General features: G+C 33.2%; 3 protein-coding genes across 4 annotated transcripts; 2 read left to right on the plus strand and 1 right to left on the minus strand.

Annotated features, from left to right (window-relative positions):
* The first annotated feature begins 6215 nt into the window (after nucleotides 1-6215).
* LOC144552695 (protein LITTLE ZIPPER 4-like) lies at nucleotides 6216-7610 on the plus strand. Its single transcript, XM_078300690.1, has 2 exons — nucleotides 6216-6299; nucleotides 7082-7610. Exon 2 carries the CDS (start codon nucleotides 7121-7123, stop codon nucleotides 7379-7381), a length of 261 nt encoding a protein of 86 aa, XP_078156816.1. The 5' UTR covers nucleotides 6216-6299; nucleotides 7082-7120; the 3' UTR covers nucleotides 7382-7610.
* A 3133-nt stretch (nucleotides 7611-10743) lies between these two features.
* LOC144553055 (poly ADP-ribose polymerase 3) lies at nucleotides 10744-16405 on the minus strand. Of its 2 annotated transcripts, XM_078301127.1 has the most exons (18): nucleotides 16016-16405; nucleotides 15673-15920; nucleotides 15170-15365; nucleotides 14984-15082; nucleotides 14849-14906; nucleotides 14698-14767; nucleotides 14291-14465; nucleotides 13691-13824; nucleotides 13303-13543; nucleotides 13072-13199; nucleotides 12897-12973; nucleotides 12664-12821; nucleotides 12355-12564; nucleotides 12158-12266; nucleotides 11976-12058; nucleotides 11713-11856; nucleotides 11444-11632; nucleotides 10744-11087 (listed from the first exon to the last, which is right to left on the minus strand). In XM_078301127.1, exons 1-18 carry the CDS (start codon nucleotides 16076-16078, stop codon nucleotides 11001-11003), a joined length of 2469 nt encoding a protein of 822 aa, XP_078157253.1. In that variant the 5' UTR covers nucleotides 16079-16405; the 3' UTR covers nucleotides 10744-11000. The 2 variants fall into 2 exon arrangements, with proteins under 2 accessions (XP_078157253.1, XP_078157254.1); XM_078301128.1 differs by lacking the exon at nucleotides 16016-16405 and having other exon boundaries at nucleotides 15170-15360; nucleotides 15673-16010.
* A 370-nt stretch (nucleotides 16406-16775) lies between these two features.
* On the plus strand, nucleotides 16776-20982 carry LOC144553056 (Sodium Bile acid symporter family). Its single transcript, XM_078301129.1, has 14 exons — nucleotides 16776-17025; nucleotides 17237-17345; nucleotides 17754-17861; nucleotides 17939-18006; nucleotides 18168-18246; nucleotides 18373-18431; nucleotides 18522-18590; nucleotides 19363-19476; nucleotides 19573-19594; nucleotides 19686-19753; nucleotides 19883-19968; nucleotides 20339-20471; nucleotides 20543-20644; nucleotides 20717-20982. The coding sequence occupies exons 1-14, from the start codon at nucleotides 16822-16824 to the stop codon at nucleotides 20786-20788; spliced, it is 1293 nt and encodes a 430-aa protein (XP_078157255.1). The 5' UTR covers nucleotides 16776-16821; the 3' UTR covers nucleotides 20789-20982.
* The last annotated feature ends 3166 nt before the right edge of the window (nucleotides 20983-24148 follow it).

Below are 24148 nucleotides of genomic sequence, written 5' to 3' on the forward strand. Positions count from 1 at the left end.
CGGATTCTTTTTTTTTTCATTTTTCAGTTTTTATAATTTATTTATTTTTTTGTATTGAAGTATTACAAATATTTAATATTTTTTTTTAAAAGTAGATGGAATACTATATAATTTGATTTATTCGAAAGATCGCTACAAATAATCCGGATCAACATTTTTCATGCCGGATTTTTTACAGCCGTAAGAAAAACTAATATAATATAATATATGTATATGTATATGTATATATAATATATGTATATATATGTATATATAATATAATATATGTATATATATGTATATATAATATGAGGAGGGATCAAGTTACAACAATTTTTTAGTTATAACAAGTTACAACAAGCATTTTCTACATTTTCAAAGTTCAAATCGTCGATCCAAACTGTTAGATGTGATCTCTACAATAAAATGTGCTTGGAGACCAAATTTTATATTTTTTGAAATTTTTTTACTATTTATTAAGATGGGTACAAGATTTAATGGTTTGAATTTGACAAGTTTTTGCACCCATCTTAATAAATAGTAAAAAAATATTCCAAAAAATGTAAAATTTGGTATCCAAGCACATTTTATTGTACAGATCACATCTAATGGTTTGGATCGACGATTTGAACTTTGAAAATGTAAAAAATGCTTGTTGTAACTCAAAAATTGTTGTAACTTGATCTCTCCTCAAATAATATATGTATCATATGTGTATATATATCAAATTTGATCTCTGCTGGTAAATCAGCAAATCTGGACTGATACAAGGATCAAACTGCAAAAGTTATTACACCAGCATGTAGATCATTCAAAAATACACAGAATTAACACAAATTTCAATTTATTTAAATTTTTCTGCAGTTAGTTATGAATTTTCAAAGGTCAGCTTTCAAAAATACTTTAAACGGCCATAACTTGGGCTAGGAAAGTCAGATTTGCTTGTATGAGCACTTTTCGGAAAGGGGAGAACGAGACGGATATGAATTTTGCCTGGAAGTTACCCCCGGGCATCTTGAGAGAAATCCAGAGCATCATAATTTCAAAAAAACGTCGTTTAGTGCCTCAAAAATCCAGTTTAAGTTTTTGTTCAACGGTAGGCATTCAACGATCGGTATTTTCAAAGTTTTCAAAGTTCAAACAGTCGATCCAAACCATTCAACATGATGGATATTTTAAAATGTGCTTGCAGATCAAATTTTATATTTTTCTAAATTTTTTTACTATTTATTAAGATGGGTACAAAAATTAAATGGTTTGAATACAGCGATTTTGTTAAATATTTAATAAATAGTAAAAAAAATTCAAAAAAATATAAAATTTGATATGCAAGCACATTTTAACATATATATTATATTATGAGGAGGGTTCAAATGCCTCCACCATGCCTCCATTTTTAAAAACTTTAATAATTCAAAATTTAAAACTTAAAAGTCAAAATAAAACCATTGGATATGATCTACATCATTTTATTTATGCACGTGCAAAAAATTATTACATTTCAATTTTATTTTGATTGTCATCAAGAGCTTGTAAAAAATGCACTAATGAGGGTGATTTCTAGACGTTGATTTTTGAACTTATTGATTCACATAAAATCAAAATTGAAATGTGATAATTTTTTATGAGCACATAGAGAAAATAATATAGATCACATCTAACGGTTTTATTTTGACTTTTAAGTTTAAAATTTTGAGTTATTAAAGTTTTAAAAAATGGAGGCATGATGGAGACACAAAAAATGGAGGCATTTGAACCCTCCTCTTATATTATATTATATATAGTTATATACATATATATTATATTATATATAGTTATATACATATATATTATATTATATATAGTTATATACATATATATTATATTATATATAGTTATATACATATATATACATATATTATATTATATATACATATACATATCTTGTATTATATTATATTGAGATGGGCTACGGTGAGTTGCGAAGTAAAGCGACTATTTTACTTCACGCTCATATTTTGTGATTTTTAAGTTCAAAACGTCGATCCGAACCGTTCATCTTGTTCTCCATATTGAAATGTGCTTGGAGACCAAATTTTATATTTTTTGGAATTTTTTTACTTTTTATTAAGCAATTTTGAAAGTCGCTGATCTGATGGTCCAGAAAATTTTACTGTTTTTTACTGTTCACAGCAAAACAGCAATTTTCAAAAATGCTTAATAAATAGTAAAAAAATTTCAAAAAAATGTAAAATTTGGTCTCCAAGCACATTTCAATATGGATTAAACATCTAACGGTTCGGATCGGTCGTTTGGACTTTCAAAATAAAAATACGGCGTGAAGTAGAAACGCGTTTTACTTCGCAACTCACCGTAGCCCACCTCTATTATATTATATATACATATACATATACATATACATATACATATATTATATTATATTAATTTTTCTTACGGCCGTAAAAAATTCGGCATGAAAAATGTTGATCCGGATTATTTATAGCGTTCTTTCGAATAAATCAAATTATATAGTATTCCATCTATTTTTAAAAAAATATATTAAATATTTCTAATACTTCAATACAAAAAATAAATCAATTATAAAAACTAAATTTTCCTAAAAAAAAGAGAGAGAAAAAATTCTAAAACTGGAAAAAATTATTCCGGTTTTAATATCCATTTACTGGAATTTTTTTTTTTCAAAAATTGGTGTTGAAACCGGAATTTTTTTTTTCCGGTTTGGGTAGTTTTCGAAATGGACGCGAGGTTTGGTTAGTTTTTTAAATTTATATATTTTTTGGATATAAATAAAAAGATCGGCAATATGTATATGTTAGGTCAAGACACTTTTATTGTTGAAAAAAGGTAACGTCCCCCGGGCTACAGTCCCCTGAAAATCCCCGTGTATAAAAGTCTTCCATTTTTAGCTTAGTTCTGACGTGCTTTCAACTGCCACAACTGCCATAATTTAAAGTACAATATGTATGTTTACAGGATAATATGTGTATGTTTATAGGATAATATGTGTATGTATATGTTCACATGATACTATGTGTATGTTCACAGAAGGTGGTCCCCAACAGCTGTCACGCGTTTTGAACCGCTTTCACGCGTTTTTATGTTGACAGAATTTGTTGAATTAGTTTACAGGATTTAGTATTGATGTTTACAGAATTAGTTGAAAATATCCGGGAATTTTTGAGGACTGAAGTTGAAGAACTGTTAGCTGCTTCCTTTATTGTTATTTAAAAAAAAACAATAGCAATACCGATAAATAAAAAATAAAAGTATGAGCTCAATAATGAACCCAAATCTTCAATTTAATATGTTTCTCACTCGCTTTCATTAATAGTGTTATTTATTTTCACAGTCAATATTTGATATAGTCGTTAAGGTAATGTTTTTCGGACAGATGCAGGATTTTTATGATTAAAAATTTATTGAATCGAATTTAAATAACTAATTGAATCAGAATCAAACCTTCAAATTTTTCTATTCAAATCACGATTAGCAATATAATCCATTTTAAATAGCCAATTAATTTATGATTAAACTTAAATTGAAACTAATCCTCAAATTTGCAATTAATATTGCACTGCTGGAGGAGGAGAGGAGCACCTGAGCGGAGGGGGATCAGAGGAGCGTAAATGAACTCGTGGTTAACGAGGCGATGCATTGCAAGATAAATTTGACAATAGAGCCAGGCGAAAGGAAATTGCGTGCAGAACCTTCCAAAAAAAAGAAAGGAAATTGCGCACAGAGTCGAGAGAAAAGAAAAGAAATCACAATTGTGGATTGTGTGTTTTTTTTTCAACTGTGCAAAATTATCAAAATGGAATGTGCCTAGATTTATAAACAAAATGAGTTGTACCTATAAAAAGTTTTTTTTCTCAAAGCTACATTTGAGATTGGATTATGCCTGAGACAGAAAAAAACTAATTTCAGAGTACATTTGAGATTGGATTATGCCTGAGACAGAAAAAAACTAATTTCAGAGTAGGCCAATATAGGACTGCTAATGAGCTGAGTTGAAAGTAACTTAGATTCAACTCACGAACGCATGAGTTGAGTTGAGTCCGAGTTACTAATTCAGTTTCGAGTTAGAAACTTCAATTTGAAGTCAACTCACGAGTAACTCGAGTCGAAGCGAGTCGACTAGTGACTCGTAATATAATACGCAGTGAGATAATCTAATTTAATTATAACAAAAGAAATAGTACATTCTTTATCAAAAGAATACACAATTAAAAATAATACATAATGAGATAATGATCATTACATATAATTAAATATTACCAAAATATTACATAATTAAAAACTACCAAACATATAAAGTCTAACAAAATAGTACAAAGTCTAATAAAAAACAAAACAAAAAAATAATACATAGTTTATTAAATTACCAAGTATTACAAAGTCTAATAAAACATTACACAAATTACCAAATAGAATTACCAAAAAAATTGGAATATACGAATTAGGATTTGGTGTGAGTCCTAATCGAGTTGATTCCGAACCGAGTTAGCCCAAAAACTCATATATCAAAATTTTCCAATAAAAACATTGAATTTTAAAACTGTGACTTTTTGTATAAAGAATATTAAATTAATTAATGAACTAAATGTAGTTCTTAATACAAAAGTTTCAAAACTAGAGGTTAGATTCTTTTTCATAAATTTGACTTATAAAAATTTTATCCTAAAAAATTTCGTTGTGTTTTCATGAAAAAAATTCGATATTGTTTGACGTTTGCAAGTAATGAAACGCACCGAAATTCTGAGACGACCCGAAAGGAAAAAAGCAAAAGAGCATTATGGCAATATGACATAGATGATTAATGCTAATAAATGTGAAGAAGGGGGCAAAATGTAATAATAATGAAAGCGGGTAATAAAGGAAGAAAAACCAAAATAGCATCGATTGAGATTTGAGAAGCCATCATTATTCATTGGGTTGCTTCGACCATCATTGCGAATCTCGGGCCGAATACTCCCCACCCATAATTTATCATAATCATTATCATCATTTTTTTATTATATGGCCCCTTCTCTTTCCCCGTTTTACCCCTCACTTATACCGCTTTTACATTTGCAGCCTTTTCTTTTCTTTTCTTCTTTTTATTTATTGTTGACCACAAGTCCACAACTATCATTAAAAACAAAGTTAAGTTCCTAAAAAAAATCAGAAAAAAAATACTTTTGTTATATTGTTGTTTTATGATTTTTAAAATAAAATGACAGTTAAAGACTCTCACTTTTGAATATTCACACAAATTTTCACTCAGATCTCAAACTTATTTTGTTTAATACAGTAGACTTTTTACAAATATGCATCTTCAACAAAATACATTTACGTATTTCTTACGTTTTTAATGATCGATAATTATAATAGCATAGAAAAAGTTCTAATATGTAATTAGTTATAACTTAATAATAATTGAAAAAATAGTGTTATATTCATATATAATTATAATTGAAATAACAAATTATTTTCTTTATATTCTTTTGGCTTAGTTCCTATAAAAAGAAACTTTTACTTACTAAAAACTTGAGTCTGCATCCTCTGAGAAATATGTCTCAAATTTTCAATTTATATAAGCCGGATCAAATTATTTTTGGTGTCTATTCGAAATGCAGAATGTCAGTATTATTGTGCTTTGAGATTCGTGCAGAAATAATTTGAACGGTCCAGACTTTTCACAGATCAACTCAAGATTTGAGATATATCAGGCGATGCGAATTGTAAAAACTCTTCACCCCATCAAATACTGTGTTATGGTCGCCTGAATAATAATTACGGATCTGCCTACGGGCTTGTATTTAAAAAAAAAAATAGTAATCAGGGATCTTAATTTGGGAAATAATTATAGCATTTTGAACGGTATTTTTGCAAAGCATTCTTTGAACAATGATACTTTACAATCCAATTAAATTTTGAATTAAAAAAAGATAACTACAAAAATCAGGCTAGATCACGTGACGCCACCACTCCGCCTCTCCGGCCTCATCATTAGCCAACATTAAACTGCCTCACACTTTTTCTCTCTCTCTCTGTCTCTCTCTGTTCAGTTTACATAAAATTTCTACCAAATAACATTACATGCATGACCGGAGAGGCAGAGAGAGAGAGAGAGAGATGTACTCGATGTTTCTCTAAGCTTGGTGTGTCATGTGTGTGTGCCCCATGTTTTGGGCCTATAAATAGAACCCAAACCCCACCACCCCAAAAGCCATCACAGATCACACACACACACACATTTACACACTCTCTATTCTACTATCTTAGTGACAGCACTCGCTCTCCTTTTTCCTCCTTGCTCCTTGCAAACCAAACAATACAAGGTGACCACTTTGCATAGAAACATACTAATATCTATCTTAGATTCTCTCTTTCCTTTCAGGGCCTCTTTTTAATTTGCTCTTCCCTGAACTTTTCTGTTAACAACGCATATAGTTTTTTAATTGTGGGCTCATGCATATATGCTGGGTTTGTAATTAGCACTTGTTACTATCAGTATATATATATATATACCTGTCTCTGTAAGTTTTTAAGTTCAGTGTTTTTTGGGTAATTTTTGGAAAGAAAATACTTCGATTCTGTTTGATGCATCTCAAATATTTAATATATAAATGCGGTTTGAATATTCACGATATATAATCGCTGACGTATTAACTTTATTTTTTCTTTTGCGTGTTGCTGATGTATTAACTATTAAGCCAAATGGGACTAGTTGGCATCTGGCCTGGTATTAATTAATTTTTAATTAATGCAAGATTTCACAGATAAATACAATTTTCCTTTGGTGCGAAATATGTAACAATTTATAAAGGTACAATTTTTAAAAGCGATTACATTTACCGAGAAACTTGGTTGTTTGTGTTTCTTTCCTTCTCTTTTGTCTCCTCTAGCATGCCATAGTACGGTGCTCATAGGCCACATAGCTTTTTAAGAGCACTTTCATTTCATTTCCCCTGCTTTAGAAGGTTCAATTAGGAAACAATACACTGTGCTTCCACTTTATTTTTTTTTCTCTCTTTTCAATGTTTATTTTTTGGGAAGTGCAATGGGGCAACTTAACATATCTTTTGTCTCTACTTGTAATTTCTCTCTATTTTTTTTATAGATTTTTGTGGTCATTAGCGCGAATCCCTAGGAAACAGAAATGGAGAGGCTGAACACACAACTGTACCTACAGAACTGCTTCATCATGAAAGAGAACGAGAGGCTCAGAAAGAAGGCTCTACTCCTGAACCAAGAGAACCAAGCTCTCCTTTCCGAACTCAAACAGAGGCTCCAGTCCAAAGCTAAATCATCTCACCCAAACAATAACAGTTCCAATGGTGTTGCGAGCGTGACTAGCCGTGCTACAACTCAGATTCCAGACCTCAATGTACCTCCACTTCCTGCGAACAAGACTGCTTGAATTTTTATTTGGCAAGTTATTTTGTGGTGCAATTAGGGATGAATAGATTTTAATTACTTGAGGTGAGGGTATGTTTGCGTTTGTCATGTGTAACAAAAGAATAGATAGGTTATCGATCCTGGTGTTATAATTATGCATGTTTCAGAAATGGTTTTGGCTATGGGTTTTGATTTAAATGCATGGTTAATTAGCTGTTGGTATATTCATAGAGTCAAATAGTTGATGATGTTAATTAATTAGCCTTTGTTTGGTTCAATCTAACTTTGAGATGCGTTTATCTTTTAATTTATTATGAACTATTAATTGTGTTTGGTTTGCTTTGAATTGTGTTCTGGTGAGCAGTGCTTATTCTTGAATATCTGTACAGGAAGATTTAGCTGCACATTTATTTTATTGTATTTCTTGTCTTTCATGCAAAAGATGTATGTATGTATGTTGTTGCAGTGTTGCACTATTGTCTCCGTAATTTAGTACAATGCTGACATATATGGTCATCAAAATGGAAAGCAAGAAGTCATAGATCCATACTGTCTGCTGACATATTTAGGAAAAGTAGGTACAATGGCTGCTCCATTTCAAATTAAACAAATGAGTACCTACGCTACGATCCCCTTAACAAAAATAATTAAAACTAAACCAAAAAAAATAACAAAATAAATCAATATTTTTTTTGGAGCCTTTTTTTATTTTTTATTTTTTTTATCAGTAATAGTAGTATGAGCCAACTCAAGGTTGATTCATTTGCAGATCCTAATTAAAATATGACATTGGCAAAAGGCTACATAGCAAAAAACAGTCCCTGAAAGATATATAATGCTAAATGTTAAACACCGAGAATTGGATGGACAATATGGCCATTACAGAATTTTGGCAATCCTTTTTAGTTCACCGGATTATGTTTTTAGTTGATATATATATAAGATAGTAGAACTAGCTAGGGTGTTCCTATTCACATTTCTAAATTTTGAATAATTTTTAGGAGTAATATTTAATACCACCACATATTCCTAAACTTTTAATTTTGTGACAACTGAGCTTCGAATTTTTAGTTTTGATAATTAACCCAAACTTTTAATGTGTGGCAACCAGTTTTAATTATTATATTAATTTAAACACGGTTAAAATTATACAGAAAATGACCAAAATACCCCCAAATATAATAATTTACTCCAAAAATGTGTTGCATTTCTTATATTTGAAGACAAAAGGCAAAATAAGTACTTTAATTTTTTTTTACAAAAAGTAAATAAACGATGTATGTAAAACTAATTAACTTTTGTTACATTTCATAGGATTTTTATTCTTCCGTACACTAAATATTATTTTTTAACGAAATAAATTTTAAAAATCAATAATTTTGGTATAATTTATTGTACTTTAATGTAACATTAAGGAAAATATTTGAAAAAATATCTGTACTTATAAATTGAGGATATAAAGTTTCAAATTAATGATATAATTAAAATGGATGCTAATTTGCAAGGATAATTTCGCCATTCATCAACAAAAGTTAACGATGTTAATTGAATTTAACAATTGAGGAAATAACTGTCACAACTTCAAAATTGGAAAAAGTGTGGTAAGCAGCCTATTCATATCCTAACTTTTATTCAACAGACATAATTTACAAGCAAATTTCTGAAAACAAATTATATTGGTGGGCAATGACATGTTTGAAAGGAAGATAAGAGAAATGATGATTAAAGAGATATATAGTATCATGAGATTGAGATGCGACGTTGAGTCAAATTGAATCTCGAACACATTAAGGACTCTGCAGCTCTGCTTGCTTGCCTTTGTTTTAAAATCTCGAGAGATTTCATTCATTGAACATTTCATTTCATTTGCCTTTCTTTACAGCTAGCCAGGAGCTAGTTGTTATTATTATTGGTGATCCAAAAACCAATTAAGAAGAGAGAGAGAGCGTACCAAAGTAGTTGACCCAGTAGCAAAAAACATACGTCAAGGGGCTCAATCACTTGAGTTTGTAGTCCCATCAAAAGGGGTCCAATTTTTCAGTCCTTTCCGAGTCTCATATGCAATCATTCAGTTCCGAACACCCCAGTACCCCACAACTTGTCAATTTAATTGATTAAAAAAACTTGTATATATAAGCTCGCGAACCACAGGTTATTTCACTGCATAGGAGGATCCGCATCTCCACTTTGTCCCCTACACTCCTACACCTCTGATTATGAAACATCATTTGATAAACACAAGTGTTAATTTGAAATTGGATGTTTTTAATTGAATATTCTGAGCATGATGAGGAAATTCATTGTTTTAAGTCTACAAATATCTTAATTTATCAAGGCTACTATAAAACTAGGATTATGATTCTTTATTAAAAAGAGGATATACTTACTACGGTCGCGAACCTAGATTTTGTTGACACCATACTACCCTTTATTCAATGACTATAAAGTTTCCGATCGCTTATTTCATTCATTCATTATATACGGAATTCTTTGTTACGTATTGTACACCCTATATTTTTTGGCGAAGCGTACGTATATACGAGATAATGAATTGCTCTTTCACCAACATCTTTCTACCAAAGTATTTTAATTCTTAGTTCATATTTTCCATATATGTCTATAATCTATAATTTGTGCAAAATTTCTAAGTCCGTATAGAAATATATTAAAATAAAATTAAAATTGTGTGTAACACAACAGGTAAAATACAAAACTGTCTTCATTTGATTTTCAGTTTGTTTACGGGTATTTTTTTTTCCAAAGTACGTTAACATGTTGCCCTCAAATTTCGTACTTCCACAACTACTCCATTAGTTCAAAAATTTCCACATTGTTGTCTGAGATAAAATAGGAAGTAGAAATGTTGCTGTGATTTTCAATCAGCTCATTCATGACTGCAGTTACTTCTGTTTGACAATTTTGGTTGGTTCTCTGCTTACGCAATTGTCATTTTGTCAATATAATCATGTATATAATACACAAATAAGGTTTCACTAAATTTCCGTTCTTTCTCATATCATAGCCACGTCTAATTTGAAATATATATATGTTACATTCCGTATCTATTATTTATAATAATAATCTATAATAATTTCGGAAAGCAATATAGATGTAGTCGACACGCTAACATTAGGTTTAGAACTTCTTTTTGAAAATATTGGTAGAGGCTACCAATTGATTACATCATTTCAGTTTCCTAAACTTGAGCCAGAGCAGAACTTGCACAAGGAAATTCAAGTGCCAATAAAAGCAAAAGGTTTGAGGCCTTGAGATAATACAAACTCTGGCACACAGAGATTCATGTTTTTTTAATGCGAAAAAAACGTTAATTTCCAATAAAAATATTTATTTATTCACGACATACAGACTCGGGAAACCTTTATCATTCAAGGTTGCATTAGCTATTCTCTGTTTCCAAAATCGAGTTATAAGAACCTTCCAAATTGGGGGATTTTTTTACAAGCTTTTTCTTCTCAATAAGCACATCCATTACCAGTACGAAGTTAAACAGTGTAGCAGCGGGAATTTTCATTACAAACAGGTGTGAACCAAAATATTCCCCTGAACACACCCAACAAAAACAACCTCGTCTATACAAAAAGTTAGTATCCACATCACACATCACACATCTCGAAACGAAACTATACTCCCTCCCTCAGAGCTTCCGAAACATCCACATCCATGTTCTGTTCTTCATATTTCACCCACACCATGAACTTCATGCACACCTAAACATTTTTATTTGAAAAAAAAAATGTACAGTAGGTTAAACACTACAAGCAGCATCAGTACCACCTGAGTAAACCACATCATAATATACTGGAACACACTACAAGTGCTCATCTGATGAGCATGTAATACTTTCTAATGTCCCAACACAAAACAATACTATGAATATTCTAATGTATCCCAACACTATACAAATAACATATAAAATTTCTTAATGGATCCCAATACTATACAGATACCACACAAATTTTCTAATGTATCCCAACACAAAAGAAACAAATGCCACATGACATGATTCACCCCGTACCCATGATGCACCAGCATGCCAAAAGTAAAACTATATTTGTGATTGTACCTGCTTCGGGTCGTAAACAACATACTCACTATACTCGATAGGGCTGTCCTCCTTATCAGAAGGAACCAAACGGCCGCATGGTACCTTTATATCATCCTTCCAAGTAAAATGCTCTGCTTCATCTGTTTTCTTCCTCCCAGTGCCCTTCACACCAATCTTTTTCTCTTCCATAGACTTGGTCTCCACTTCCTAAAGCAAAAATGTACACATATTCAGCATCTCGCATCACATACAAATTAAAATCAGACGAAAGGATACAAACAAGTGACCTCAGGCATGGTTGATATTTCAGTGACATGTTCTCCCAGTGAAAAGACTGCAAGGATCAAGAACCCTTCTGGCCGATCGACTCCAGTGAAAGCATATCGGGCTGCCTCGGCGGATGCGTCAGAACAAACTATCGCTCTCCCAAACTAAAGCAACATACACAAAATCACATTAGATGATGTCATATGACTTGTTAGATGCCTATCACAAATTTACATTTCTTTACATTTCTATACAAGAACTCAATATATGAGCACTGGATTACCATGTATCCAGGAGCTGGGATTTGACACACTGCAGGCTCGAAACCCTTGTTTAAATGCCTCACTAAATTTGAGCTCCTTGTGCCTGTAAAGAACACACTTTTAAGTAACTGACTCCAGTAACATACAAAATGGAAGCCTACATATTTTTGGAAATCAGAACACCAACGCGACAGGTACGTACCACACCAGAGTAGCAACTTGTTAGGCAGCTTCTTGATTTCGTCGTAGGTAGGAGCAACACTAGGATTGGCTTGCACTTCAAATATATTCTCAACTGAGACACCATACACCTGTGATAATAATAGACCAATCACTAACCTCCCATTTTGTGGGATTCTTCTTTGAGATCTTACATACAATAGTCCGAATAAAACATACCACATCATCAACCTTATATTGTTCATAAGTCGTCTCCAGATACTTGACAATCATCTGGTAGTCTTCAGACTCCTTGTCTAGAGGACTAATCGAACAACCTATCTTTCCATAACAGTCAGATAAAGGGTCGTCAAGAGTGTCCCCACTAGAGTCTTCAATTATCCTTGATGCAACATTAATGTCCTTTATTGTTTCATAACCAGCAGCTACCTATCAAGTTAATAAAGTTAAAAAGAAATATTTTTACACCAGACGCAATGCTTAAAAAGCAATTAACATTAGTGTATTAGGGGAGTAGCAGATCTGTACATAATCGGCGAGCTCATTATAGCCTCTGATTGTAAAAGGCATGGTAGAAGGCATCATAGTGAACCACTTATTGCTAAAATCTATCCAGAACACATCTGCCGCCGGGCCCGAAGGGGGTGTTTTCAATTCCTCCCTAAAATTGACCAATAATTGCTCACCTGCAGAGACATGTAACTGCCATAAATTAGGATCCATAACAGAAACAAACAAGAACAAAACCACCTAGTTCTTACATCTCTTGAGATGAACATTGGTTAGCATTCCGATTGGGAGGTCACGCACATCATGAGCCATCTCCATCAAAGCATATCTGTTTAACCAATTGTGTTGTCAACACAAATTTAGTTACTCGGCACTGTTAAATTATCTTTGTCCAAAGTTAAAACAGCATTACGTATAATTAATTACCTGTAGATCTCTTGGCTACACAGGATCTTCATGACAGAACCAACTAGTGGGTCCAGCTTGCAGTGAAGCACAGCTGCTCCTAACTTTCTAGGGGCTAAACCATGCCGTCTAACATCAACTCCAACATCCTAGGAAAACAAACATAGTTCAATAAACAAATTTCAGAAATATATGATGCATGTATTCCATGAAATACAGATTGAAATACTCAAGGGTGTTACTGTTACATACCATGTCCAAAGGATAGAACTTTGAAGGCTTCTTCTCAAACTTCTTTTCCCTTTCCCATGGTTCAAAGTCATTTCCTGTCAACTCCTCAAAAAGCCGAACAAACTCAGCAATAGCATCATCTACCCGACTCTCAAAATCCTCAACTCTCTCCTCTGCTTTGGGATCTTCTCCTACTTTTGATTTCTTGTAGTACAGGTGTAAGTGATTATCAGGTAGCATGATCAGCTGCATAACAGCATAGCTGCACAAAAAAAGACGGGGCAAAAAAAAAAAAATTTAGAATGAGGTTTCAACTAAAGATGCATAGAGAAGAGTAAAAACAAAGAAGTTAGATTAAAGTTCCAATTTTAAAATGCATATTGAAATAAATATAGAAGCTGGTGACAACTTATTCAGTTTGGCAATTAGATCACAAAGAGAGAAGGCGCAATTATATATAATCCCATCCTTTTCCATGACCCGGCCACCCATCTTTTGAAGTCTCGAATCTCTGTACACCCCCCTTTTGCCACAAAGCTTTATCTGTAAAACCCAATATTTCAGATTTCGTTCTTTTCAGTACAGCAATACAGCTATATTGTAAATGCATTTCTCATTAGGAGGCTCAACAACTTGGCCGTTTTCTTACATGTTTTTGGGAATCTTAAGATCAGTTCTATTTTGGCTCCTAGATTTGGTAGGGTTCATGTTGTCAAATATAAACTTGTGTATTTTATTTTCATATATCATTGAATAACCAATACCCAATATTTCGATTTCCATTCTTTAATACATCAAAACAAGCTATATCGTTGATGTACTTCTCATTCGGAGCCTCAGCAGCTTGGTCTTTTCTCGTCGTCTTTTTTTTTTTTTTTAGTTCTATGTTTGGTTCCTGATTCCTAGATCTGATCGATTCAATTTTGTTCAATTTTAATCTGGGTATTTATCATTGAATGGGCATAAATGCACAAATTATCAAGAAACAGGAGAACCATGAGAAAAACACCTCTCCAACAAGAGACTCGACTGACTCATCAACAGGATCAGGAGTGTCCCAAGCAATACCTCTGGCGGCAGGCACAAGATAGGGTCTCATATCATAAAAATCCAGTGGTTGTAGTTCATTATTTTGAATGCTGTCTATCAACCATTGCTCCCTCACAATTGGAACATTAGCCTCCCTGTTCATGGCACAAATTAGGCAAAATTAATTTGTCAAAAGTTTCAAGTATGTTAGAACTCCACAATTTTTTTTTATTAAGATTTAAGGACCACATTTTTTTTTTATTAAGATTAAAGGGCTCCCGTACAAACTCAGCATCATTTAAAGAGACAGGGCTCGCGCCACTTAGCTAAAAATGCAGTTGTAGAACTCCACAATAAAAAAATATGAATAAAGATTAAAGGCATTACAGTGCGTCGACTGTCTTGTTGGAGCCACCCCTGTCACCCTCAACCGGAGGAACAACCAGACATGCGACACCTACAAATGTATCCATTAAGGTCAATACATAGCAAATAATCTAGCAAACCATAAGCTATACACAAAAGAATATATCTTTACCTAAAGATGTTCTCGCAACCTCGCCTCCAGATTTTTCGATCTTTTGCCTCCAATAATCCTAGAAAACATTCCAAACAGACTCAATCAAAAGAATTATTATGGATTTTGGAACTATATGACAATTTCGAGAATTACGTGTCTTCGAGAAAGCCGGCCAGACAAGCAAATCACCATATTCTTGAGAGGTTTTTCTGGTAATTCCCGCTGAGGATATTCGGTGCACTTCTTTATCCACTACATAATAGAAAAAAGGGTATCCAACTCAGTGCCAGTGCATCTCCAAATCCAATGTACCAACGAACACATAATTTAAATATTCACCTCGTGCACTTGATCATCTGCAATTCCTTCTGGAATCTTAATCATGTCATTTTTTCGGGGAGGATTTCTCGAGGATGTAGGACACTTGGACCATGCTGAGTATTTTCCACCACACATGTATCTATTCACTCTGAACTCAAAAAAACCCTGGCATATTGGGCATTTTCCCAAAGGGCCATAGAACAGCATATCTGCCCTGTTAGAGAAATTAAAAGCTTATAAGTCATTTAAAAAAAAAAAGGCATGTAGAAAAAACAGACTTTGATGTCATGTATCAATCCTGAGAAAAACAATCTGCCCCCGTAATTAGCTAAAAAATTGGGTAATTGTTTGGTCAACATTAGGCCGGACTAATACTGTAAGAGAAAATGATCAAGGGGAAACTACACCATTTGGGATGTAAAACTGTGCAGCCCCAATCCCCTCCCTTGTATCCACTATGATGAAACTTTCAACAAATTAAGAACATAATTTTAAATGCTAAAAATAGGATGCAAAATTACACTCTTGGGATGACAGCATCATCGGGTCCAGAAGGATCCTGGTTGTTAGCTTCGAGAATCTTGCGCATCTCCACAACAGTAAGGTGATTGGGCACGCCTTTGCAGAATTCTTCAAATTCAGCAGTGATATCCTTCACTTCCTTCTCGTCCAGGTCATTCGTTCTTTGCTTCTTGGTCCTTGACCTTGTTACCACTCCACCTTCCTCCTCACTGGAGGTATGAGCTCGCGTCGACCTCGTCTCATGACCCTAAAATAAGAAATAATCAGAACATGTCAGTACAGCAGCTACTCCAAAACAGACATTACAGACAATGTCTACATAAAGCTTGTAGAGAAAGATACCTTCATAGCGAAATTATTCTCTCCGTCTTCTTTTCCTTTTTCAGTAGAAAAGATCGACAGCATAATACAAAGGAGAGTTTATTGTCATGTCAATAGCAAGACACCTGTTTAGAGTTGAACACGTGCCGTTGGAGCACGCTCCCCAGCTCTACTGTGATGCGCTTGTGTTGACACGTCGACAGCACAGGTGTAAGCTCAAACCCATGCAGACCAAACAATAATTTATTGGCCCCTCGCGCTCTGATTTTGATCCGATTCGAGGAACACGTGGCATCTCCATAGTCAAACCAGCGGCGGCAGGTTCGGATGTGGCGGAAGTGTGACACGTGGCAACGGTAGGCGCGCTTCTACGGAGAGAGGAGAATTTGAAAACCCTAGCTGACACAGAGTGACTCGAGTGCGCGCCAAACAAAGGGGGAGTCTGCGGTGAGTCCGCATCCTCTGAAGTAACTCAATTTTTTTGTTTCAGATGAAGACCGTCCGCTCAGAATCCGCTGAATGAAAAGAGACTTTAATAATCGTGCTAAACAAATGGACAGTTCCGATCTAAAATCATGATATGAGTCGGGTGATATGAATTCTGCTGTGGGGTTCCGGGTGCGGGTAGGAAGAAAAAGAAGCCGGAAAAGAACAAAAGAAATGGGCCTGAAAAAAAAAAAAAAGAACAAAACTATTGGACCTTCATGTACTAATGAGCCCACATGAGACCGATAACAAACGGGTACGAATTAATTCTGATCCGGCCCGTTAATATTACCCTTTCTCTTTGCAGCCTTCACTGCGATGCTCTGGCTGAGCGAGCTGATATGGCCACCGTTGCAACCACTCATCAAATTCGCGCTGTACGAAGATTCAAACCTCCCGCCGCGGCCGTCAAAAGGGTTTATCTGCCTCAACCACTTCATCTTCTCCCCAGAAATCTCTATGGCCTCTCTGGCGCCTATTCGCTCTTATGCATTCAACCTCGGCCCTTTCTTCGTGCTTTGAGTGCCACTGGAGTGTCCGGTCAGGTGATTGCTTTCACTTAGAAGAAATTTTGTGTATGTTCGATTACTATTGCTATCAGAGAGTGTACAAGTTTTGGTCTCCTACTGACATTGGCATCCATCACAGGTTCATCTAGATCAAGAGAACCACTTGATTAGAACTGAATACTACAATACTTATATTTAATAATACACAGTAAAAATAAATATTTGTGTGTCACATTCTGTATTTCAGGCAGAAGGAAGTGAGAATAATGATCACTCTGAATTTGCAAATAAAGGTGGAGTTTCTCAATTGGGAAACCTCCTCTTGAAATTCTTGGAAGCCAACTTCCTTCCTTTAGGTATAGCTTCCCCTCTCTAGAATCAGTCCTCAGTACCAAGACACCAATCTTGTCAAATAGAGAAATTAATCATTTGCCCTAAAAAATCGACCAATTAGAAAACTGGACAGTTTTTTCATTTTTCTTACACATACTACGTATATTATTATTTAATAAAGGGTAAAATGGGAACTTTATAAATTTAAAATGAATTTTAATAGAAAAGATAATAAATTGGGAAAATTGTGAGTTTTTTTTTAATTTAAAGGGGTAAATATGATATTATAATTTTAGAGAAGTAAATATGTGATTTCAAGGTTTTTGAGGGGTATACATGAAATCCCCCCTTTTTGTTGATGTTGCACTGAAGTAATATATATATATATATATATATATATTTTTTTTTTTTTTTTTTTGCTTTTGTTGAAGCTCTGGTGGTGGGTGTAATAGTTGGTCTACTGAATCCAACTCCTGGATGCCTGGCACATAAGTATTCCTTCTCAAAATTCAGCACCTTTGGCATTTTCTTTATTTCTGGTATGTATTGAATTGCCGATTTTTTTTTCTTTTTCATCACCTATTCTGTATTCCCCATGCGGTTTTACTTGATCCAGGACTTGTTTTGAGAACCAAGGAACTCAGTGCAGCTACAGAAGCCTGGCCTGCGGGACTTTTTGGTCTTGTAAGCTCCTCTCTTCTTCCTCACATACTAAGCAAATAAAAAAAAAGAAGGAAAAACAAAGGATCTCTGTCTATAAAGTTGATAGTGGTAAATTGCATAAATATGAACTAGTTCACTTTTGGATTTATTCATGAAATTGTGTGATCTTGTCAAACTTGCAGAGCTCAATTCTACTTTTGACACCTCTATTCTCAAGACTGATCATGCAAGTTCAATTGGTACCTCCTGAATTTGTCACCGGTATGCTATGAGTACAATGGATTGATATTTTTATTTTTTTATTTTGAGTTTCTAATGTGTTCCTTTTCAAATTGTTATATTAAGTGTACCACTTTAGTTTATCTTGACATTATAGTTGGTTGATAGGGGTGGCTATATTCTCGTGTATGCCAACAACTCTGTCAAGCGGGGTCACGTTAACTCAGGTATCATTTTTCGAAGTTTCAAACTATATTTGGATTTTTCTCATTGTTAAAAATCCTACTAAATGATACTAATTAGTACAAATGATGCAGCTCGTAGGTGGTAGCTCTGCTCTTGCTCTTGCAATGACTGTTGTTTCTAACCTGTTAGGAATTATGATTGTGAGTTTCCTATTGCCTTATATTACTACAAGGAAATATTCATTTCTATGAGTCAACTGTCTTCTTTTTTTTAAATCTTGACAGAGGCTGCCAAGGTGGTATGATTCAAATGTCAAGGTTGCATTTGTTTCCCTGTATTTGCAAAATGACCCCTATAAGTCTTTCATTTTATATTCCTTTTGACCCTGTTAATTTTAGTTAACATCGGCTGATGGACTGACTGAGGAGGATGCAACAATAAATAAACTTAACCAGGATTAAAATAGTACAAAGGTGTCTGGCGCCAATCTTGGGTTACATTTGATAGGGAGAGTTAGATAACGATTAAAACATCTGCAATTGCTAAGTGTAGAGGTGCTTGTTCACAAAAAAAAAAATGATAGATTATAAAAGAAAAGAAGAAGGATTATACAACGTCATTATTTTTTAAACACAACTCCTCTCCCAGTTAGATCTTACTTTTGTGTTTATTATTTTATTTATTTTATGATATATTATCCTATATGATTTTTGAGTTTTAAAAATAGTGTCCATGTTTGTTATTCTGTTTATATTAATATAATCTTTAAAAAAAAGTTCTGTTATGTGTTAGTCTTAACAATGCGAATGAAGTTAAATGATGGTGTTAAAGTCTACCTAAAGATAAAAGTCCATTTTTATGAATTTATTTAAGGATGCATGGGGCCTTTTGCAGTTTTGCTGATACCTAAAATGTAGGCTACTTTATGGAATATGTCATGATGTAACTTTGTAAAACATCTCTTAATTATAGGTACCTCTTTCCCTGTCGAGATACATAGGTGCAGGTGCTGGCGTGTCGCTCCCTACAGAACAGTTGTTCAAAAGCCTCGTAAGCACTCTTCTTATCCCACTTGTTCTCGGAAAGGTGTGCATATTCTCTCTTATATATACTATTTTGTAAATTACAAATATTTATACAAAGTTCGGGCACTAACCACGTTAGTTGATATTGTCTCGCTAGATCTTACGAGAGGCCTCAAGTGGTGAGTCATTTAAATATCACATCGATTGTTACAATGTTTTTTATTTGCACTTATGTAATGTTAAAGAGGATTGTTATTTCCACGTCTTCAGGTGTTGCAGAGTTTGTTGACAAGAACCGCAAGTCGTTTTCAGTAATTAGTGCTCTTCTACTTAGTCTAGTATGACTCCTAACTTAAAATTTTGATTCGACAAATGAATTAATCATGACCTAATGTTTTTTTATCGCAATATTATCTATTGGCAACAAATGTTCCATGACTGGGAAAACTGTTTTTTTGGTACAACAGGTACCTTGGATGCAAGTAAGCAAATCAAGATCATTGCTTCTAAGTGTCAAGGCCGAAGCCTTTGTGCTTGCTGTTTTTGTTGGAGTGTATGGTTTTATCAGATACTGATTATATAATAATTTTCAAAATAGAGAATTTCTTTCTCGCTTATATTACTTTCTATTTTCTCTTATTGGCAACACCCTATCTACTTTTGCAAATATGACCTAATATGTTTGAGATAATTTCAAGCACTCAACCTTTTATATTAGAATGATGAAAAAGGTACAAAAAGCAAGTCAGCAGTTTTAAGATGATCGGACTTTGAATTTGAATTAGCTCATCTTTCTTTTAAAAAGTTGCAATTTTGAATTAAATATGAAGAATCAATTGCAAGTGCTCATTTTTTATTCATCTAAATTATATTTATAATGGTGGTTCGTTCTTTGTTAATAAACAATTTATATGCCAATGCAGAGTTTTACATGTTACATTGCTAATTGCAAATGCTATAGCACTGCAAATCCTGTTGGCGGCCTCAGGAGGCGGCAAAGATTCTGTCTTTGCAAAGAAAGAGTACACTCGTGCTGTCATTCTAGTTGCTAGCCAGGTAATTTTGGTTTAATCTACATCGCAAATTTCAAATGGTTGGTAAATTAATTGAACTTTACATAACTGTAGAAAACTCTGCCAGTGATGGTAGCAGTAGTTGATCAACTGGGTGGGGCCCTTGGTGAATCTGGGCTGCTAGTTCTTCCATGCATCGCTTCCCATATTAATCAGGTTTTTTGAAACATTTTCTCAACTTATATTGATAAGGATAAATTTAATCTCACTTATATTACTTAATTGCAGATTGTAATAGACTCCTTTCTAGTGAACTGGTGGCGCCAGAAAGATCAGGTCAATCAAGCCAAGGATCTGTAAGACTTTGAATAATCATATAATAAATTGTACATAGTTTAGTATGTACAACTTTATTCTTGTTTGCATTCATCGGTGGAACTTGAGCTTTGCGTTATTTTATATTATTTTTCTTGAGTTAGCTCAATAGCTGAAGTAATTCATATTGTTTATATAGTTGTCGATAATTGAGGTTTATTCTTCCATATTTTGGCAAATTTGTCTCTATTGGCTGACAGTATGCTACTGTGTGCTTGGAATAATTTAGGAAATTCATTTTGTGCCCATATTTTGACAAGGCAAGAACATCTATAAATTAGGGTTTCATAAATGTTGCTATATTGTAAACCCTCTTAACTATAGTAATATTAAAAGTATTAGAATTAGAAACTTCATTGCGAGTATGGTTGAAGCTTGAAGGTTTCTTTAGAGCTGGCAAATAACATGTAAATTTTGTATTACTTGGGGGTTGTCAATTTAGGGGTGATTAATGAGCGAGTTAGAGTATGCTCGTGCTCGCTCATTTAGTAAATGAGCGAGTTTAAGCGAGTTGATAAATGAGCGAGTTATGAGTACTAAAATTTAATAAATTGTCATAATTCATTTAAATAAAATATAATAAAAATCCAACAAAAATATAATCATATTACAAAAATCAACAGTATCATCAATACTTCAACAGTGATATTTTCACAGCTATCATCTAACAAACAACAATAAAATATAACAAAAATCAATAGTATCATCCAACAAAGTGTAATACTTTCAACTTGTTCTACCGAATTAAAAAAAAAAAAAAAATGTATGATGAAACTATGAATATTACACAGGATTTAATGAGGCAAGACTGATGTGGCAGAAATTTATTTGAGATTGAATGTGGTAGGAATTAGATGTGGCAAATCATAAATGAGCGAGTTGGAGCATGCTCATGCTCGCTCATTTAATAAATGAGCGAGTTGATAAATGTGCAAATTTAAGTGAGTATTTAATAAACGAGTTATGAGCAATTTTCTCATCCTTAGTTGTCATTGTCTATAAAGTCAGATTTGGTCTAAACTGAAAAGTTGCACCTTTTGTTTTGTTATTGTGTCAGTAGGTGGCTGGATTCAACTCACTCTGATTTCAGAATAATCATACGGTTTGACGATATATAACTTAATTTTTTTGGGGGGTATTATCGTTCATCTATTTCTGAGACATATCTGAGTGTAGCAGTCCAAAATTATCCCGACTACTATGAAATTGCTGTTGAAAATTTATTTGAAAACTCAAAATTTCATCATTTGTAATATTTAAAATCTGTGGGCTCATTTGAAAATTCCATTTAAATAGTAGAATACGTATATTCTAATTATTTCTTACTTAATAATTGTCTTTTTTTTTTTTACAAAAAAAAAGAGATAATTATCATTAATAAATTATTTCCCTCTCTCTCAGTTTTGTATCCAAAAAATAAACGACTCCCTCTCAAATAAGAGATTCCCTTTATTTGTATTGTATTATAGAATGAAATGAAATAAAATCTCCTCTGATTTACTTTCACATGAGATTAGTCAATTTTGATTGATTCTCCACTTTCCGTTTTATCACCAATTAATTATTAATCTGATTACTGGATATTACGGAGTTATTATCAGTCGTTTTTATAGTGTATATTAGGAGTGACAATCTTTGATTATCTTTGTTTTGGTTTCATCTTGTCAGGGGCGTATCCAAGATTTTTTTCAAGGGGACAAAACAAATAGCGAATCTGATTAAAATAGCTAATCGTGTTTAAATTTATTAACTAATTGAGTACTTGATAAAAAACAATGCTTTAACTTATATTTTTCAATGCTTTAACTTATAATATGATGTTTTAACTTATAATTCTAATTACTAATCATAATTCAAAATATCAGAGGGGGTAAAAAAAAATTTCAGAAGGAGATAAAGTCGGTCAGAACCAATAGATCTCTATTAAAACTCAAAATCCACGGACAACTGATTTCTTTGTTGTATGTGGGTTCGTCCCTGCATCTTGGACAATGAAACATAATACGCTCAAAAACAATGTTCCATATACAATCCAGATATTATCATGTCTTACTTGATTTATTTTAATTATTAATTTATCGAACTATTTGAATTTATAAAATTTATCCAACAAATGTGACCTTTATTTGTATTTTTAGACCGAATTGATATGAGACTAGCTGCATGACACCCGTCTTAAATTACTGTACTTAATTTCAGTCCATCTAGCTCTTCTTGCCGCCGCTACCAAAATTGCTGACACAACTTGCCAGATATGCTGTATTGTCACTTACGTGGCAAGCTTCAGGGGCGGACCCAACATGTTACAAGGGCAGTCACTTTCCTGAATTTTGAATTTTAGTGGTGATCTATCGGTACTGATTGACTTTGCATCTCTCCAAAAAAAATTTTGTCTCTCTAGATGTTTGATTTGTAATTCGGATTAAATTTAATGTTAAAATTAAAATAATTTTTTTGAATTATAAGTTAAAGCATCATAAATTACAAGTTAGAGTACTAAAAAATATAAGTTAAAATATTATTTTTTTATCGAGTATTCAATTAATCCGATTAGCTATTTAAATCCAATTCAATATTTTTTTGTTCCACTCTAACAAAAATTATGGATCGATCACTGACAAGCTCAAGATAAAATTATATAAAGAAGTCGTTGCAATGATGACACGTCAGCTATGTGATAACATGACGGTGCATGAAGGGGTGCTGAGGGCGAGGGATACTCTCATTTCTTTTAGTAGACTGAACAGGGAGGGATGATTGAACTATGCACATAGTTGATAGTTGGTGACAACGTGACATTTTAAATACTAATAAAACAAAAAAAAATGTTTATCTAAAACATAACACATAAATATATCTTGGAGAAAGCTATACAATTAACAGCTCGTGGAACTTTTTTTTTTTTTTTTTTTTTTGAGATCAAAGGCAGAGGCCAGCTCGTGGAACTTAGTATTACTTCGGGATATTATATGTATCCAGAACGGTCTAAAATTCAAGAAAATCCATAAACAAATATCGAAACAATCACATCCAAAACCAATACAGTAATCGTTAAAAATCAGAGGTAAATTTAACCCTATTTAATTTTAACTAAAACGCAGCCAATCTGTCAGATTAATTAGGTCCAGTTACTTCTATTCTATGGAATATCTGGGATTGGGCCATTGGGGTGGGATTCGTACGGATGGATTTATTGTTTTTCCAATGTTAGAACTTAGGAAGACAGCTCAATTGTTTTACGAAATTTTTATTAATATTCAAAAAAAATATGGCAAATGCTTTTATGAATATCTTTTTCAGGTTAACTGTTCAATTTTTTCGATCCAACGGTTCATATTTCTAAAT

The sequence above is a fragment of the Carex rostrata genome, chromosome 4, assembly GCF_964058835.1.
Source record: "Carex rostrata chromosome 4, lpCarRost1.2, whole genome shotgun sequence".
NCBI classification, from domain to species: domain Eukaryota; kingdom Viridiplantae; phylum Streptophyta; class Magnoliopsida; order Poales; family Cyperaceae; genus Carex; species Carex rostrata.